Below are 19,255 nucleotides of genomic sequence, written 5' to 3' on the forward strand. Positions count from 1 at the left end.
AGTTGTGCATCAAAGCAAATCCAGTGTTGTTTTACAGTCTAAAAATGTTTCCGGAACACATACCCACCTCTGAACCTCTGTCCTCCCCCATCCTTCTCTCCCCTCTCCTCTTCTTGTCTTCATCCAGTCTTGGCTTCGTCTTGTCTTTGCTGTTGTTATTTTTCCTCCGTTTCCCACACTCCCTTGCTGCTCTGTTCTCCTGCCCATGCCTTGTCATGTTAAGCCATTGATTTACCAACACGCTAAAGGGACTTTTCATTTCTGTGAGCTTTGTAAGCATTAGGGACTAAATCCTTGCATGTGCTGATCGTCTGTTTTTCTCCGCTTATCATCTGACATATGTTGACTGCTGTGTTTATTCGCAACCACCAATTAATTAATTCCACACACTCCTCCGCAAGCTTTTCCCGTCTTTCAGCTTCACGTACACATGCAAAGTAGAAAAACACACAGAAACACACAATGCTTTAGCTGCTGTCTGCTTTCTGATTAATGAGGGCATGTCCGTGAGATGAGACGTTGATCCCTGGCTTACTTAAAGTATTATTACAAACCCAGACTGTAATTCAGATGAGAGTGTGGGTGTTGACCATAATGTTACTTACATGTGTTTACCTTCTAGGACAGACAGAGTCCATGGAAAAAAACGTAGTGAGTGATGATTTGAGTGTTTTAGTTGTTTGATACTCAAGAGATTAGACCTATTGATGAATGTGGATTTAGGGATAAGATTCCTAATTCACCATTTCTACTGGCATGAATATCAAATTCTTACATTTACAGTATCATCTTACAAACTTGAACACAGTGTAAGACCAAATGCTTATGCTAATCCAAAGATTCCACAACAAATACATGGTTTATTCCAGTATGATTGAAGTATGTCAAATCTCCAGTGACCTGGTTTGAAATGTAGGAATGCAGAACCAGTAGGTTTCTGACAACCAGGTTAGTGATGTCGGAAAATGTTGGTTCTGTTGTTATGTCTTTTTATGCCATTGTTTTGACAATAATATACACATTTAACCCTTTAAGACCTAAACATCCGCTCATGGATTAAAAACAAAAAAAAAAAAGAAAAGCTTGCAGTATTTGAATTACAGTAACTTACCAGTGGACAAAATTCAGAGTTCTGCCATTACGGTAATGATGTCGCACCACCGCTGTTAGCTGCAGGTTGGGGAGCGACGCAAGACCGGGGAGATCCAGGAAGAGAGAGTTGTTTGAAGGAATTTGTTGGTCAAAACAAAGTTAGTAATGCCAGACAGAAGCCCAACTTCCCAGTGCTCAGACTAGGGGTGTAACGGTATGGGATTTTACAGTATTTCACGGTGACGGCATTTTATTTTTTTAAAGATTGTTTTTGGTATGAGGGGCCATGAAATAACCAACAAAACAGACAAGTATCATTCTTAGACGAAAAACATTGCTTTATTTGGCTGGAGGATAAAGAGGTGGTGAAGTAGGGGACACCGGGTCAACCAGGCCCACGGGTAAATCTGCCTCTGGTTCAGAGTCTGCCATCATCTTGCCGTGCTTTTTTCTAGCTTCCTGGATCATGTGGGTCACGTGTGTGTTTACCAAAACCACCTTTTTTGTTTGGACTGTCACTGGACCAACTAAAAGACTCTGAGCATGCAGCCTGCCCTGAACTAAATGGAATATACATTTGAGCAGCACACAGGTAGGAAACGCTTTTTCAGTCTACTGCTGCAGCTGTAAAATTAGGTTATAATGTGACTAAGCGCTGATGACTGACCACCACTGATCTTAATGTGAAGTGAAATGTTTTATTTGTGAGTTCCCTACTCATGTAAGTGGAATTGCGCCGGCAGCGCCGCATAATATTAAAAGAATTAATTAATTACCGTCACCGTGAGCTTGGAAATCTCACGGTGTCACCTCTGTGGCTTTACACCACCGTGGTATACCGTAATACAGTATACCTTTTCACCCCTAGTTCAGACACACTTTGAATTTTCAATAGCGCAAAAAAACATTGTGAGGTAAAAAACCACGATCCTTTCGGTTCTAAAGGGTTAAAGGGGAATTGAAGCACTCAATAAAGTAAACCGCGTTTTATAGACAGAGTTCCACTCTTATCGGCAATATATAATAAAATTGACAAATGTTGGCATATAAAGAGAAGTTTTGACAGCTGTTTTTTAATTTTTTTTTTTTTTAGCATCTATCTTTACATACGCACCGTGGTGATACAGGACAGGCTGCAGATTAATTGGTCCAGCAGCTGGACACTGAAACAGTGACATCCGTGTACAATAGCCACACTGACACCAGGTAGTGTTGCCATCACGCTCTTCTCTCCAAACCACCGGTTTCACCACTTCTTCCACTCTTAGTGGTACCATTGCTCAGTTTCTATGCCATATTGGTTCAAAAGCATCACTAATAGGATTTATACCAGGCTGATGATCTCTTTCCATTTCATCCTGGTCCATTTCCAGCGGCATCCAGAGGGATCCAACCAACTCTGTGTCATATTCAATTACATCCCTCCAAATTGCAAAATGCCCCTGCAGGCAAGCCAAGTAAAAATGGCAAAAAATAAACTTCTTAAATATTGGATTTGACCAACTTTTTAATATTTGTATTTAGCATAGGTGTTATTTCTGATATAGTTTGCAGTACAAGTACCAATACATCTACATTTCATTTGACCTTTGCTTCCTTTAACTGAAATTCATAAATTCTATCATTTTTGACTGTGTAATTGAATCGATTGAATACTGATGATTGTTTACTATGTGAGTCAACTTTTTTGTTCTCTACAGCTGATGTCATTATTTTCTGTACTCTGTGTGTGCGTGTGTGTTTTCCTTGCACATTTCTTGGCTCCATCCCCGCTGTTACTTCTGTTGAACTTTCTGTTTCTTTAACCTCTTTATCTACTTTCCTCCATCTGTTGCCCTATTGCCTTTCTCTGGCCTAATCACAATCCTTTCTAACTTTGACATTATTCATTGTGCCAGTGAAAGTTAGTTATAAGTGCTGCAGCTTCCTGACAATTTGTATCCTGAGAACAGGGCGATCATGTACAAGGTGAGAGGGGAGTTCAGTACGAGTGGGGGCAGGGAGCTTTTCTTTTGTGACTGGGGCGTGTATTTTTCTCTTTAAATGGACCATGGCCTCCCTGGAAATCCCCTTCCTCTCACTTGTAAGCTCTGACCTCTGACTTGTCTCCGTCCTTACTTGTCTTGATCGTTTCAGTTATTATTCGAATTAATCAAATTGTAGTTAACTTAACCGCTGTCGAGTCTAACAGTCTTTCAAATTCATATATGAATTGGAGGTGCTGGTCCATTCTCCGTTGTAATACTTCTTTTTCAACTTGGTGGAGTTTGGTGGAATCCCAGGGAATGAGGGCTGCCGAAAACTTTAAACTAAACATCTTTGAAGCTAGAGAGATGAGCCATGTCCACACTTCCAGCCTACATCTGTTAGTGTAGAAACAAATACCTTTGTTCGGTGATGCATCATCTGGTTCCACTTACCTACCCACATTTTCTTCAAAATTGTAGAAATAACAGAATACATGTATTGTAGTCTATATCATTGTTTTCCGTTGTTCTAGCTCCTCACCGGATTTCAAATAAAATGTTGACTATGATCTTAAGTTACACACAGATCTTACAGTTGATATATTCAGTCAAGTCTATGAGCTTAAGTGTGCCTTTATCTCACAGAGAGCAGAGAGTCCACCTAATGTGTTTATTCTGTCATGTTATCAGCTGAGATACACAAGACATTTGGGAATTACTTTGCTTTCCTCATTTCTCACCATTTTCCTTTTCCTTCCTTCCTTTCTCGCATATTTTCCTCCACCACCTTTCACTTCTCTTGTCTTTTAATCCTTTCTTTTTTCTTTCTGCTTCTCCTGTTTTTCCAGTAGGAAAAATCTGAAAGGTCCTTTTTGTTGTTGAGGAAGGGATGAGATAACCGGATACTGATCAGAGCAGTGTCCGGTAGGCTAAAATAACAAACACCTTTGCGAGGTGTTATTTTTCTCCGTGACATGGGTCAGTCAAGAAATGACTGGCTCTAGACGGTAAACTGGTGACACTGATTGAGACTGTAACATAATCCTGCATCATTGTGATTGTGGTTAAAATGGACACGGTGAACAACCATGCTAGCTCTGATTAGTGATTTGTGATCTTTGAAAAACATCAAACTCATTTAAAATTTCCTTTCTGGTAACTAGGTGGCAGGCCAATGTTTAGACACACAGCTTTGATATCGCTACTGATTTCCTGAATGGATTTGAGAGCTGTAGCTTCTGTCATGTTTTGGATGTCCCTCACACATGGACTAATCATGTTCCTCAAGGACAATAAGATATAGAGAAGAATGCAGGAAATGGGGCATATTACATTCCATTAATTTCTATCCATCCTTTTTTTGAAGATTGATTTAAATCGCAAATGCAATGTTTTTTTGTTGTTTTTTTAAACCCAACCTTACTGCTCACTCAAATGGGCATGGCTGGCTTGTCATTTTGTCCTCTAGTTGTATTCTACTTTTTAAGGTCACACTAGACACAAAACAAATTTGATTCCAGTATGTGCAACCTAAGCTATGCAGGATGGACTTTCTGTGGGGCTTATTACAGTGACAAAAACATTGCTTAGTAGACAGCAGTCCTAACCGTCCGTTCCCTGTAGGTCGTCATCTTACACCAGGTTTTCAGTTTTGATAACTGCTGGCTAATTTTCTCCTCGTAAAGTCTATATTTTCAGACTTATCAGCACCATTAAACTGCCCAATAGTTGACGTTGAGAGATAACGTCTCATTTTCAGGGATCACACTTCAGTTACAAACCCATTTCTTTGGAATGCAACCCCTGCCTCATTTTCTCTTATACAGTTAACACGCGGTCAGACAAAGTCGGATTGGGGTCTTTCAGTTTGTCTCAGTCTCTCTACCCCTTCTGCATTTCCTCCCTCAAGACATTTTCTGTGTCTGTTACCTCTCCTCCCTCTGTAAATGATCAGCACTTCAAAGCTGCCATTGAGCAGTGTCAGTGAGAAGCCAGGCTACAGGATCTGCTGAGGCCAGGCTTACATCAGAGATTATTCAATCTCAGCTACAGGTGTGCTGCCTCGCCAACTCCCAGAGGACGGCAGACGCTTCAAATGCACCAAAACACAACCTTCAAAAGGCTGTGTGTCATCAGCATTAATTCCTGGACACTGAGGAATCAGCAGAGTGCTCTGTCATCTGAAACTGACTTTGACAGAGAGAGAGAGAGAGAGAGAGTGAAGTAAAACACACACACTGTCATTCATACCTTCTCATTATATCCCTGAGTCATAGAGAAGAGTCAGCCCGGAGCTGAGCTCACCAACTATGACGGCTCCAAATGTTTGTGTGCGCTAGTCGGGATGTTAACCGTGTGTTTTAATTTAATAGCTCAACGTTACCACACGACTCTGTGTGCTGTAATTTGTTTTTGTACTTTTGTGTCTCTCTTTGTGTAGATACATGGGGATTTATTACAGGTAAAACCAAAAGAGGTTTTTACCTGCAATCAAAGTTGAACAAATAAAAGAAAAGTAAGGTTTCAATAAGCCAAAGAAGCCAAGGAAAAATGAGAAGATCCGTCAAGCTTCACATTGCCACTTTGCCAAGATGCATTGATTTGGTCTTCAAGTGTTTTTAAAATCAAGAATGCCAAACATTACAGGGTTTTCATCTTCTCAAATGTCAAATCAAGTTACTTTTATGTTTAAAAGTATACACAGGAGTGAAGCTGTTTTTCTCCCACTCACACATGATAAATATATACTGGCATGACACCATACTTATTTTATTACAACACTCCTGCCTACTACAATACAGACAATACGTGTACAAAAGTGAACTGTGTAATAAATACATTGTTATGTAAATATACTGCAGATGTATATATTCCAAATGTCAGTTTTAGTTTGAAAGTGGCTGGTGCAGAGTTTTGTGTGTGCTCCTATGTGTATATACACATTTGTGTCTGTTGGGGGGGTTGCTGAGTCTTTGCAGTGGGGAGATCTAGGGGAAGCTGGCCTCAATGTTTTGGAAACTTTTACATGGTGGCAGTAAAGAGAACATGCAGTGGTGGGGGTGGCAAAGGTAAAATGCTGGAAGCTTTCCTGATGTACTTTGACCTGTAGATATTCCATGATCATCTCTGCTCTGTGCTCAGCTCTGTAGTGTCTCGCAGTCAGAGACTGTGTCGTTCTGGTCGGATGCTCTGTTTGGTGGATATGATGGAGGGCTGATGATGCATGTGAGAATTTCCTGCCTGGCCTTATAGAATAGTAAATGGATTATCATTATGTTTTGGGTTGTTGATGGGACAAAACAAAGCTCATTACACTTGGCTTTAGGAAACTACGATGGGCACCTTCTGTTGCATCGAGTTTTATAAACCACCCCATAAATCAGGACGAATATCAGCAGATTAAAATGTTATTCATCTGCAGTTCTGGATCATAAAGTCAATGACCCAGGTGAATCTGTGAGGTTGTACTGCACAAAGGCACATTGATGCTAATGACATGCTAACATATTTAAAACTGCTATCCTCTTTAATGTTTACCAGTGCTGTGCCTAGTATTAAAATAATTTTGCTTCACCACTTTTAACTATATGTTGCACAATGATCATTTTGGCTGTTAATAAATGTGAAAGACTGCTTTGCTCATATTATGTCGGTTATTGTGCCTTAGCCACGCGGAAATTGCCTGTGTGATTGTGGTATTGTCCATGGTTTTTCCAACATGTTTTCATTCCTGTCATTACCATGTGAGGATAGGCTGTGTGTGCTTTGTCATCTGTCATTATCGCATTAGTCCAAGCCTTTATTTTGGCATCAGCTGTATGAAGTGAGTGGTTGAGGCTCTTTGTTGGTACACTTATTTGATTGTCTGACAGATGCCAGAGGTAAGCCTGTGATATATTGCTCTGCTAATATTTCCAAGCATGGCATTAGGACTCTAGTTATTTTTAGCTGATAGCAATTTAAAAGTCAGTAATTCTCAAAAAGAAAGATTTGTTTGGCCTGCAGTGATGCTAAGCTTTCTCAGAACAGCATGTGTTGCGGGAACCTGCTGTTTGTTAGGAAAGTTAAAGGCCAGGTTGGTTATGTTACACTGGGAGCAATTAAGGCTGAACTCGACCCAAGAATAAATCATTTTAGCGTAGCGTCTTTGTTCCTGGGCCAAGTTACAAGCAACTTTGTATCGCTAAAACCTGTAATATTTTCTCACGCCAAACATGTCAGAATAATACAGCAGTAGTTTTTCAGAGTGGCACCTGTAGCCATGCTCCTGTGAAGCCCTGTCATTTACTTATGAGTTATTGGGAGTGAAATGTGAGAGTTTGGCTTGCTCAAGCTTTGTGTTTTTAAAATACAGATTTCAGACTCCTATTATTTCTATGCACGGCCGCCTGATGAATGTATAGCAGCACACATCCCTACAATGTAGCTAACTGGACTGTAATGTTAACAGCTGCAGCTTTTCCTGGATTTTCTCTACTCCAATTCTAGTAGGATCGGAGAGGAGGGAGAGTGCAAGCTGGCATTCTCTCACATGGCCTTGTTCTCTAAATGTCAAACTAACTGGTGTCTTGTTAAATACACAAGCTTTGCACTCGCAGATTTAGAAAGTCTCATTCTCGTCATGACTGATTGATTTGTCTCTGCTGTGGGTCTACTTAATACCGCTCGTTCACGTTACCAGATCTTATTAGATTAGGACATGAACTTTTCCCCTAACTCTCTGGAGAGGCAGCTCGGGTAAATTGGTCCAAAAATCTTGTAATCAGAGTCGGTGTTAGCTCTTTGATAGACTGTGGATCTCTCCAGGTTGTAACCCACAACTAGATCAGTACTAAGAGAGGCCCCAGGCTCCTCTGACCCTAGAAAACCCACTGATTAAAAGAGTGTTAATTTATTGAACTGCATGTTGGGAGGTTTGATCTGAAACTCACAGCACTGGCAGCTACAGAGAGACTAGAAATACCTGTACAAGGCTGAGTTCCAGCAATAAATCACACAAACACAGTGTAAGCCATTCAGTCCTTTTCATTACAACCCTGAGTCATACAGAAACTGTGCACATGAGCTCACCTGTGTTAAAGCTTCTATAGTCTGTTGTCTGTTCACATGTTTGACTATCTTATCACTGTGGAAACAAAAAATAACAATTGGTCATGTATATTTGCCTCTCTTTTACAAAATATTTACTGTATTGTATATTATTAACTTAAAATCCATCTGCTCAACCATAGGACTGAAAACAAAAAAAAAGGTTTCTAATTTGCAAAGGGAACTACGTACTATATAAAATGTATTTATTATGGTTGGATTTTGCTGTCGAGTTTATATTTGGACTGAGTCAGCAGCGGAGAATGCATAGTTGTTACACTACTTGACTTATTTCCCATCTGACTTTATTTCAAAGAGCGGATGAGCTAATGCCATATGTTCTCTGGGTGGCTAACCCGAGACGTGCTGAGACACGCCACTTTTTTGAAGTTGGCATTTGGCTGTGCAAGGGAACCTCTCCTTAACTGATGTCTGACAGTGATTGAGATAGATCGCGGGGAGGGAAGGAAGGGGAGAGACGTGAGGCCGAGGGAGAGACCCATAGGCTATAAGAGGGGGGAGGGTGTGTCTGGGAAATGGAGTTGTTTTAACATCAAAGATAACCCCACTCAGGACTCTGCAAAGGCCTCACATTAGGCTGGGACACACTGCACTTTATCACTGGCCAAGCTTCCTGTTTGGCAGAAGCCTTATCCTTGAAGCTTGTGTTAAATCACTGATGTACACTCTTACAAATTAGAAGTCTACATCACCCTTGCCCTCCCAAATGGCACCACCCCACAACTAGATATGCAGCTAAGCTCTTCTCGCGGCTAGTGATGAAGAACTAGGCATGAAGATTTAAAGGCTAGTGATCCAGTGACTTGCTAGTTAAATTTGACCTGGCAGATGCACTGTACTGGACTTGCTGTATTTACCTGCGACAGATAAAGCTGCCAAATTAACACTGATAACTCAGATCATCAGTCATAAGCCTCGGCATATGTCTAGAAGTCTCTGTGCTCAGAGAAAACACAAGGTAACAACATGACTGACTGTTAATTAAGGCTACAGACTTATTGAAGATGGTTGAAGTAAAAATGCCACAAAGACCCCAACTGTGAGAATATTATGTCTACCACTGAATATTTTTTAATCAATATCACATTGTTTATTTCAGAACTTGGTGAAAAGCAGAAGGCCACATTGTCTAACCCAGTCAGTGACGAAAAGAGCAAGGAAAACATATCGGCACCATCTGAAGGAGGAAAGACCTCTGAGAAGGGTGAGTGTGTGCTTGATGTTGTATTTATCACTGTCTCTACGCCCCACCCCCGCCCTTCACACAACAGGTCTCAATATCTTGCACTGATTTATCTGAGCTTGATTGGTCCTGGCTGATATGAGTAATATCAGGCAGTAAATTCCCATTGAGTCAGAGAAAAATCAAAAAAAAAATTTAACCACTTGTGATGAGTAAAAACTTAAATGACTGTAAATGTTATTTTAAATACAGACAGGTGCAGTCTCATTAAATTTCTAGTTCTTTGACTACAGTAAATTACCCGTGACCAGATGCCCTCTATATCTTCTGCAGAGTTTTTTTGTTTGATGAACTTTTATCTCAAAGTTGCCCATTCAAACTGACTCCCACGTAATGAGTGTATATCTCTTTGAACTGTATTCCTAGTTCGGTAAGTCGGTTACAGATGAAGTCATCTATTCTTGAGAAAGGCTCAAAAGCCAAATAAACACAGACCACTCCCTTCATTGGGCTTTGACATGCTTCAAGTCACAAAATCATAGATTTTTTTTTTTTTTTTTTTACAGCTGACATTGCTACAGCAGCATGTCTTGATTCTTTGAAACTGCCTTTACTTGCATGTCAAGAAGGCAACAGAACAACGTCTCAGAACCTTTCATTTTGACCTCTTTAACTTGAATAATAGCACTGATTCTTTTATCAAGCCAAAAAGGAAATAGGTTGAGATTTTTTGAATACCTGACATGTTTCGACTGTCATCTGCAGGCTCCTTCAGAGGCGTCATCTGGCTGATGTGACGTGTCATTTAAAAGGTGTTCTCCCTGTAGGCGTGACCGACCCGATGGACCTGACAGATCCACAAAGCCAGCCACGCCCCCACTGCCATCCAGTGATCTCTGGAGGAGAGAGTCCCACGTGTGAGAGAGCATGAATGAGCCGCGTCCCGATTCATGGCCGGCGTAGTGGATCTGTCAGGTTCATCAGGTCGGTCACACCTACCGGGAGAACTCCGTTTAAAATGACACGTCACATCAGCCAGGTGACGCCTCTGAAGGAGCCTGCAGGTGACAGTCGAAAAGGATCAGCACTATTATTCAGCCTCTGTTTCCATCTTCTGGCCTTCCAACTTAATGGCTGCCTCTGTACCAGTAAACAACCTTCTGATGTCAACATAAGATCCTTTTTCAATTTGTATTTGTTTGAATGTCTTAACACCTACTAGAGGTTTCTTTACCTTGGTGATCCTCTGACTTTTACATGTCTGGTTTTCAGTAAAATATGTAAATGATAATTGGATGGACTGTCATGAAATTTGGTTCCCCACCTCATAAAATATGATAGAGGAACTGTATCTAGTTATGTCCAGTGTTTAGTATTAGGAGTGTAACTGTTAATTAAATTGTACCTTTGGTGTCTGACACGACTGACATTATCGTTTAGGTCACAGGATGAACAGAAGCGTCTTACAGAAGTGCTGATGGTTGAAAACTTTACAGCGTCAAAGGAATGCTAGATTTCTGCCTCCTACATTCAGCACAGGGCTTTGTAAAAAATATCACAGTGCTCCAATCTCTTGTGCTCCATAAACATGAGATACAGCTTCAGAGTCTGTGGCTGTGATTGTATGCATGAGTGTGCTTGCACACAAACACGGACTGTACATTGTATAAGTGAGTCTTTGTGTTCACAGCTTGCCTAAGCAGGCAGATTCTGCCCCCTGAGTAAATATGGTGAGCTACTGATAACATTCATTTGTGTAATGCAAGGACACATTCAGCACACACATACACACATACAGTACACACACAAGGGCGTTTGGTAGGGGTAGGTCTGTAATGGAATGATAACTTATTTTGTTTCCCCAGCATGCACTGCTGACTGTATCATCACAGGTTGTCCCCAGGATGTTGTAGCGGAGTGTGTTCAGGTCCTCACGTCTGCTGAATGGAAGTGAAATTAAAACCTGAAGAAGTGTTTGTGCTCCGTGAGACCTCTATGACAACTGACAAATTATATGTGCTTAAAACACCAAAGAAAGTCTGTAATTAGCTCTGCCTTATGGGGAAAAATAAATAAAAATTTATTCTAAAATAATTTATATTGTTGTTGTTTTCTTCACTTACAGGGGCCAAAAGTGTACTGGCGAGGGTGATGCGTCTGGTGCAGCGTTACCTTTCAGATGCAACGGGTCGACAGCGCACTGAAGAGAAAAGTTCAGAAACACAGGGAAGGCCCAGACAGCGGAGTCCTGCACCTGGACATGTGTTCAAGAGCCGAACATCAGCTACATTAACACAAGCTCAGGTAACTTATGATGCATTTTATTTTAGGCTTATTTCACTTTAACACTTCAGTAGAACCAGAACATGTTTTCTACAGTGACTGATGCTGATCAAATTTGTAACTTTGTGGAAAATATGGCCGTGATAGTTGACTTTGAATAGTGTAATAGCTTCTAAAAGACACACCATAAACCTTTTTTTGCAGATTGGTTATGCCACCTAGACAAGATTGATACTCTTGTCATAACTGTATGCCCAGTACAAGGTTACAGCCATAAAGAGCAGGGTTGGATTATTTTCTGGCGTCCTGTCATTTCCAGGTTAACAGGCAACAAACTGAGGGAATTCACTGCTTGCACCAAGAATTGGTTCAACACACAAACTCCCTCAGAACTGCAGCTGAAGTTCACTTTGTATTTTTTATACATGTATTGGAACATGCTAATTGGTGAGATGAACTGGTGATGAAGGGAGAACCAGGCTCCCAGTGTCCACCCTAAAATAATTGGCTGTCTGTTAGTCTATTTTTACAGAACAGATGTCAGAGTTACTGATCTTGTCATCTAACCCCGAAAATCCACCGGGTCTGTCCACGTCATGTCGCGTATTTGGTCCGTCCTCCACTCGGCGTCAACGCCTACTGGGCGCATCACGGGCGCAGAATGGCAGCGAAGCGCTGGTTTGCGCGACGGCCAAGCAAAACTCATAGGCAAAAAAAAACCCTGCTACATACAGGCCATTGAAGTGTTTCCACTTGGACATCTTTAAGTGAAAGCATTGCCAGTTGCAACATGTCCACCTCCCGGCACATAGTGTGGAAAGTACACACTGTGGTGATACAGGACAGGCCGCGGATTAAATGCTCGAGCAGTTGGACACTGAAACATCAGTGTACAGTAGCCACACTGACACCAGGTAGTGTTTCCAAAACACTCTTCCCTCCAAACCACTGGTTTCACCACTTCTTCCACTCTTAGTGGTACCACTGCTCCACCACGAGCAGTTTCTGCCATGGAAACACTTCAACGGTGTTATTTTAAATATAGTTAGCAGTACAAGGACCAACATATGCACGTTTCACTTTCCCCTTTAAACAAAGGATTAAGTGTCTGGCCGCCTGGGTTTCAACAGCTTCATTTAGATTCCAAATCCTTCTGCTAAAACCAGACTGGCCAGCAAAGCTCACTAATTTGGCATCTGTTGTAAAATCTCTTTTTGACCCAACATGGCTTATCTCTATTCTTACCGTGTTAAGTTTTCATAATATTTGGTAACAGTGGCATTTTGAACTTTTCACCTCAGGCATTTGAAATCTCACCCTGCTTCACTGTAGCAGCTGCTACATTGATGAAGAAATTCAGGTCTGTTTGACAGGATATGACGAGGATACATTCAGACATTTCGACTGACAAACTGTTTTCTTCTTTTAGGTCAGTTATTTATTTGTAGATTGATGGAGTAATACTAGAGAGGAAGATTTATGTCAACATATATTGGTTTCGTCACAGTCCCAGTGTGTCAGACGTTTCAGTGCAGATTTAGTATTTGGTAGCATTGATTTTTAAGTTGTTTTACTTGGGTCAGATGTTTTCAGTAGATTTCTTGAAGCTTTTAACATTAGGTTGCAGTTACCTCATTCCGACAAAAGTGCTGTACCTGACTCAGGATTATAGGCCATCCTTGCTTGCACATGCTTTTTCACTTGTGCTCATACATTTTCTGTCGAGGTTTGGGTCACTGTAATACCTTGACTTTGTTGTCCTTAAGCCATATTGCTCCAGCTCTGGAAGTATATTTGACATTATCTTCTATTTGGAAGACCCATTTACGAACAAGCTTTGACTTCCTAACTGATGTAGCCTTAATATACCAGCATACTCATAGTTCCATCTATTTTCTGAAAGGCACCAGTCCCTCCTGCAGCAAAGCACCTTCACAGTGTGATGCTTCCACCACTGTGCTTCACATTTGAGACCTCCCCCTTTTTCCTCCGAACATGTAATAATATACAGAAATTTTCTATTATAGCCGAGTCAGAGTTGGCTTCAGGTAATAATTACGTGTTTCTTCTACGTCCGCTTGACTAAGTCTGATATGAAACCAACAAATGCAGACAAACACATTTCATGTGAGCTGAACATACTTCAACATGTTCAGCATCACAGCTCAGTTACAATGTTTATAGCCTTTCCAGCCGGATTATGAAACCCCACTGGCCACTTAATAACTCTCTGGCGGTGGCTGCTTTATAAGGTCCAGCTCAGTTCATCGCTTTGAAAGTGTACTTTGACACCACAGCTTGGTACACAGAGGATTTACAGTGTTACAGGAAGGTTTGATGTGACCTTTGTGTTACACACACACAAGCTGCAGCTTCGATTGCCCAGGAGTCACCAGCATTATTACATCGCTTGGAGATGTGCCACGGATGTCTTAATTTGTGGAGGATTTGAGTTGTTTTGAGGAAAGAAAAAAAAAAATGGTAAATATAAAAACAATATAAATGCAAGCAATTTGAAACATCCAGCAGAAAGAGAGATGAGAAATGAATGAAATAAGAACAGAAAGATGGTGTAAAACAAAAACATAATAAAATAAAACATGTAAAAGTACTTGAAGGAAATAAAAAGGATTTAGTTAATTCTGTTGGGTTTAGAGGATTTGGTTGGCTTGTTCTCTTTCTGCCACTCAGGATTGCAGCAAGTTCACAAAATATAGCTTTGTGACTGAAAATCTAAACTGTGAAAACTCAGTTACCAAACATGGATCATTTTAATGAGACGTTTAAAGTTTAAAAATCACTCTTTTCACTCTTGAAAATTAGAAGATATATATTTTTATCTCTTTGCCATTTGTTATGTCACACTGGATTGAAAGATAGGATTGGGAAAATGTTTGTTTTGTTTTTTTTCTTGGGATATAAACACTCATTGTTACCTCCCATCATGCGACTAGAGCGAGCGTTATGTGACAGCCCTTTGGGTTTAGGTTTTTGATTAAAGTTATTTTTCCTTTTTTCCTTTTGTCATACTTGTGCTTAACTGACTTTCATCACTTGTCTCCCTTTCACTTATTGAGTGATTGTAGGTTTGTTCTACATCATTTGAGACATTTTATTTTCAAAAGAAACAATGGGGGACTGAAGTAAACGTCTCAAATGCTGCTCTAAGTTGAGCAGAGAACTATATCCAGAAAGAATGATAAGAACATTGTGACCTTTTGTCAGGGCTGGTTCAATAGGTAGAGTGGGTTGTTCAAGAACCAGAGTGTAGACAGTTTAGTCCATTGTTGCCCCCAGTGCTTGGTGTGTTCTAATAAGTAGAGAGTCACAATTGTCTTTATTGCTACATATGTTCAGGAATTTTGTGGTGATTGGCACAATACACATGTCAGGAATCAAACAATACAAAACATATACAAAACTGTATAGAAAGAATAAATAAAGACATGCCTGAAAAAGTGCGTTACTGTAACATGAGACTTAAAAAGGGAGTTTGCGTTTGAAGCTGGATCATCTAATCATCTGGTTGCTGGTCAGATAGGAATCTGTCTCTGCTCTGAGCTCTTCAACTTTCCCTCTTTCAGGTCAGATCGAGAAGGCGGAGCCAACAGAGAGGCAAAGCCCAGTCCCAGGTAGTGCAGGGGCGCAGTGGTGATGTCATCGCAAGAGATCCAGCTGGTTGTGGTAAAACAGACAGGTGAGGACAATGTTCAAGCACTGCAAGAAAAACATGACATGCCTGCACTAAATCATGTCAACACTCTCCTGAAGAAGGGTCTTTTATTGACATTGGACTATGTATATAGATTCTACACACACATAAATGGCCCTTCTTACTGCAGATTCACATTCCCAGCCTGGAAGCCAGACCGACTTCCATGCTTTCAGATTTTTGTGGGGCAAAGTTAGGAACTTATTATGGGCCAATCAAACAGAAACACTTTAGACAGGGTTTAAGCCACTGATGAAGAGTAACAGTGACATACTCAAACACGTCATCAGAGCTGTGTGGATTTGAATTTGTTCACAACAAAATGGCTCTCATAGATTGCAGGACTATCCAATAACATGCAGAAATGAATTCTGCAATTCACTCCCAATAATGAAATTCAAGAGACGTATCACCAGACTTCAGTAATATTTCAGTGACATTTATTTCTATCAAGTTGCCTGAATTCGAACAGTCTGTCTCTTCATCGTCACCTTTTCTTTTTATGCTCACTCGGTTGTAATATTTTTGCCCACAGCAATTTGGGCTGTAACTTTAGATCTGCATGATTCAGTGACAAATTGCAATCTGAGATTATTATTTTGTCCTGAGGGGTTTTTATCAGTCTCTGAGCTGGTGACATATTTATTGCTGGATGTGCACAAACTTATTCTTCTCATTTTATTAGGCTTGTTCAATCCATTTTTCTTTCATCTTTGAGGGATTTGGCTGCAAGCATATTAGAGATTTCCCCACTGATACTGAGGAGTGTGCATGGAGGGAGATTAGCCTGCACAGAAGAATAAACAGTTTAAAGTAGAGCACACATTTTGAACGTGTTTCCAAAACTGCATGTTTTAGCTCCTTTGTTTCCACTTCCTGTTTATGTAAATATAAGAAGTAACTTACTCTTTCCTTACGTATAGTGTGTTCACTGTATGACATCTGCACCTTTGCAGACAGAAACTTGTGCAACTCCAGAGTGCCTTCAGGTATCGTTTCTTTGTAATAAAACCAGCTGGTTTTCTGGCAGCATTTAGAATTTCACAATACTCTTCTAATCTTCTCATTGTGATGTTGTTTTTTCCTCATGACAAAAGGCTGTCCCTCTCGTGCTAGTGGTGTGCGTTTGTGTGCACTTTCCTCCACGTGTTTGTGCGCATGTTTCAAACATACTTGTCATTCCTCGCAGCCTCTGCCTTTGTGTCAAGTGGTTTGCGTTGTTTTAACCAGGCCGTGGGTCGCCAGGGACTGGCAGGGGTCACCGAAGGGATTATTGTAATTGGGTGTCAAATTAGTGGTAGAGGATGGGATTGGACAACTCTCTGTACCAGGTGTTGAAAACTCACATTATCTGAGCAAGAACTTAGGACATATAGAGTGAGCGATGCACCACTAGATTAAAAGACGGGGAAGTATGTGAGGATTTAAGAGAACAAAGTAAGTGTAACTTGAGTGATCAGCCTACAACATTACATTTGCCTTAGAAGCATTCCTAAAAGGTCATAGATGATTTCAGCTCAGTGCAGATTAATGATTCTCACCACCACAGTGTGAAACCGAAAGAAACAAAGACAGTGAGAAAAGTCCCCTACAGATCAAACTCACTGCAGAGTTTTGCATAATTTAACCTTGCTCCAGTTTTCCTTGGTTCTTATTTTACTGTCTGTTTAGTTCATAGGAGTAATAAAAGCTGTTTTTAAATTCTTCTTATATAATGGGTTTCTAAACTGTTGTCCAGAGAATGAGCGTGGTTTCTCTTTAATGTGAACTGTATATATTCAGAATGTGCCAACACAGATTAGCTCTTTTGAGTTTTAGTGCCATTCAGGTTGTTTGTCTGTTTCTTTCATTTAATTTAAACATTTAAACCTTGTTCTTGTCCTGCATTACTAATTAACACGTTGCTTTTCTGGTAGTCAGAAAGAATTACACTGTGCTGTGTGAGGCACATCTCACATTTACTTAAAACTAAAATTTAGTTGAATTATTTAACATATTTTTTCCAAATCCACGTGAGTATACGTAGTGCTCATAAACGGAGAAACATTTGCATTTCTCTTTATATGTATTCATGAAGCAGGACCTGAGACCTGACATCAAAGTAAAACATCATGTCAAGGACTCAGACCATATCAGACTTGGCTAAGTGGGTCCAGCTTTAGAGGGGTCAGAGTTCAGGGGTTGGTGGCCTCCCTTACCCCGAAGGGTCACACCACTTGAATACCACGGTCACTTGATATTATTCCACGACCATGTGACATATCGGTCGCTGTACAGTGTTGTCTCGGCTGTCTGTGTCTTTGTCCTCAAGGAATCTTGTCAGAATAGTTGTCAGACATGTTGAATTTGTTAAGAAACCGGTAGACAAAACATGAACCAGCATAGCAGAGGAGAACTTTCTGACAATTGTAGGAAACCTCTATGCTCCTTTGTTGCTTTTGTCTCTCAGAATTCCCCCTGCTCACCGGCTTGCCTCAGCAGGTTTATATGCACCAAGACTATTTACTAGCTGATACTTTTATCCTCAGGTCAGGACCCTGAATCTGTCTGAGGATGTTCTTTATGGCATCTTGAAGTGCAATGATCAGCACTGTTTCAATATAGTTACATTTTCTACACACAGATATCACATTAAATGCTTTTATTATGTGTGTGCTACATGTACATGTTTTACATGTATCACACGGATGTGTTATTCTTTATTCCGCACATCTTTAATTCTTAAATCTGTCTTCCCACGTAGAGGACTATTCCGGCTTATCCTGGTGCCTTTCTGTCAGTGAGACATGCTTGTACATGTGCAATCTTTTTTTTAGTTTTCTAATCTACTACTTTGTCTTTTAATGTTTGGGTGTGGATAATGTGTATTCAGCCTTTTACCATTGCAAACGCTGGTGCTCTTGTTAAGTATAGGTTAAATAAAATTGCATTTGATTCCAGCCTCAACTTTTACCCAAGCCAATAACATTATTATTATTATCATTATTATTATTATTATTATTACCTTTTAGTTTCAGTATTCAATCCTGACAGATTTTTGATTGCTCTTTTGTGGCAGTTTACTTGTCATGAAATTTGTAGGTGTGGTTGTGAGTGAATTTACCTTAATGTAACCGTATATATGTATAAATAGCTGGAGGCCCGACAGTGTTAATGTGGTTAGTGTGATATTCAAGACCTAATGGGATACACCTTTCTCTGTCGAACATGGAATTTAAAGTTCAGTGTACCTATGCATATTATTCTGAGCTGGGTCAGAGCATTTCCAAAACTGCAGCTCTAGTGGTTCTTTTGTTCCTGGTCTGCAGTGTTGAATACTGAGGAAAGCAGGGAACCAGTGACAGAGCTGTGATGACTCATCATCGCATAGACTGATGAAAAGGTGATGGTGGTTCTGATAGAAAGGTGTCAGTGCATCGCGGCCTTTTAGTTTGGGGAAGAATTGCAAAATAAATAAATCTAAATTGATGAACAATTATCAGGGAATCATAAAAAGCTGCTATATCTCTTTGTGATTTTCTTTCCAGATCAGAGCAAACACTTAAGAGGTCGGGCACAGGGCCGGTTGGTAAGGTGGCGCATCGTCGCAGCAACCACAGCATCATCCAGCATGTCAGGGTCAAGTCATTTCGTCTTCTAAGAAGTGGCAAGAACCCAGTGAACCAGGCTGCTCCCTCCTCCTCCTCCTCCTCCTCCTCCTCCTCCGCCTCCACCTCCGCCTCCTCCTCCATTCTCCCGTCATCCCTCCGCTCCTCTACACTTCCTCCGTCTTCATCCAACATGTCTTCAAGTTCTCAGTCCTCCAGTGCTACTAATATTCAGGAGCAGGAAGACACGCCCCGGAGAGCTCTCATCAAGTAAGAGGCACAAATGAATTTTATCAGATAGTTTGAAATACTAATGGATCCT

At 40.6% G+C, this 19,255-nt stretch overlaps 1 protein-coding gene across 1 annotated transcript in view; it reads left to right on the forward strand.

The window, feature by feature from the left end:
- si:ch211-266k8.4 (USP6 N-terminal-like protein) overlaps window positions 1–19,255 on the forward strand; it is a 55,759-nt gene that overhangs the window by 21,556 nt on the left and 14,948 nt on the right. Inside the window, exons 11-14 of the mRNA XM_047596650.1 lie at window positions 9,268–9,372; window positions 11,477–11,655; window positions 15,219–15,331; window positions 18,874–19,203. Of these exons, the coding sequence (XP_047452606.1) occupies window positions 9,268–9,372; window positions 11,477–11,655; window positions 15,219–15,331; window positions 18,874–19,203 (727 nt within the window). The remainder of the gene's footprint in view (window positions 1–9,267; window positions 9,373–11,476; window positions 11,656–15,218; window positions 15,332–18,873; window positions 19,204–19,255) is intronic.

Source organism: Mugil cephalus, chromosome 10 (genome assembly GCF_022458985.1).
Source record: "Mugil cephalus isolate CIBA_MC_2020 chromosome 10, CIBA_Mcephalus_1.1, whole genome shotgun sequence".
NCBI lineage: Eukaryota > Metazoa > Chordata > Actinopteri > Mugiliformes > Mugilidae > Mugil > Mugil cephalus.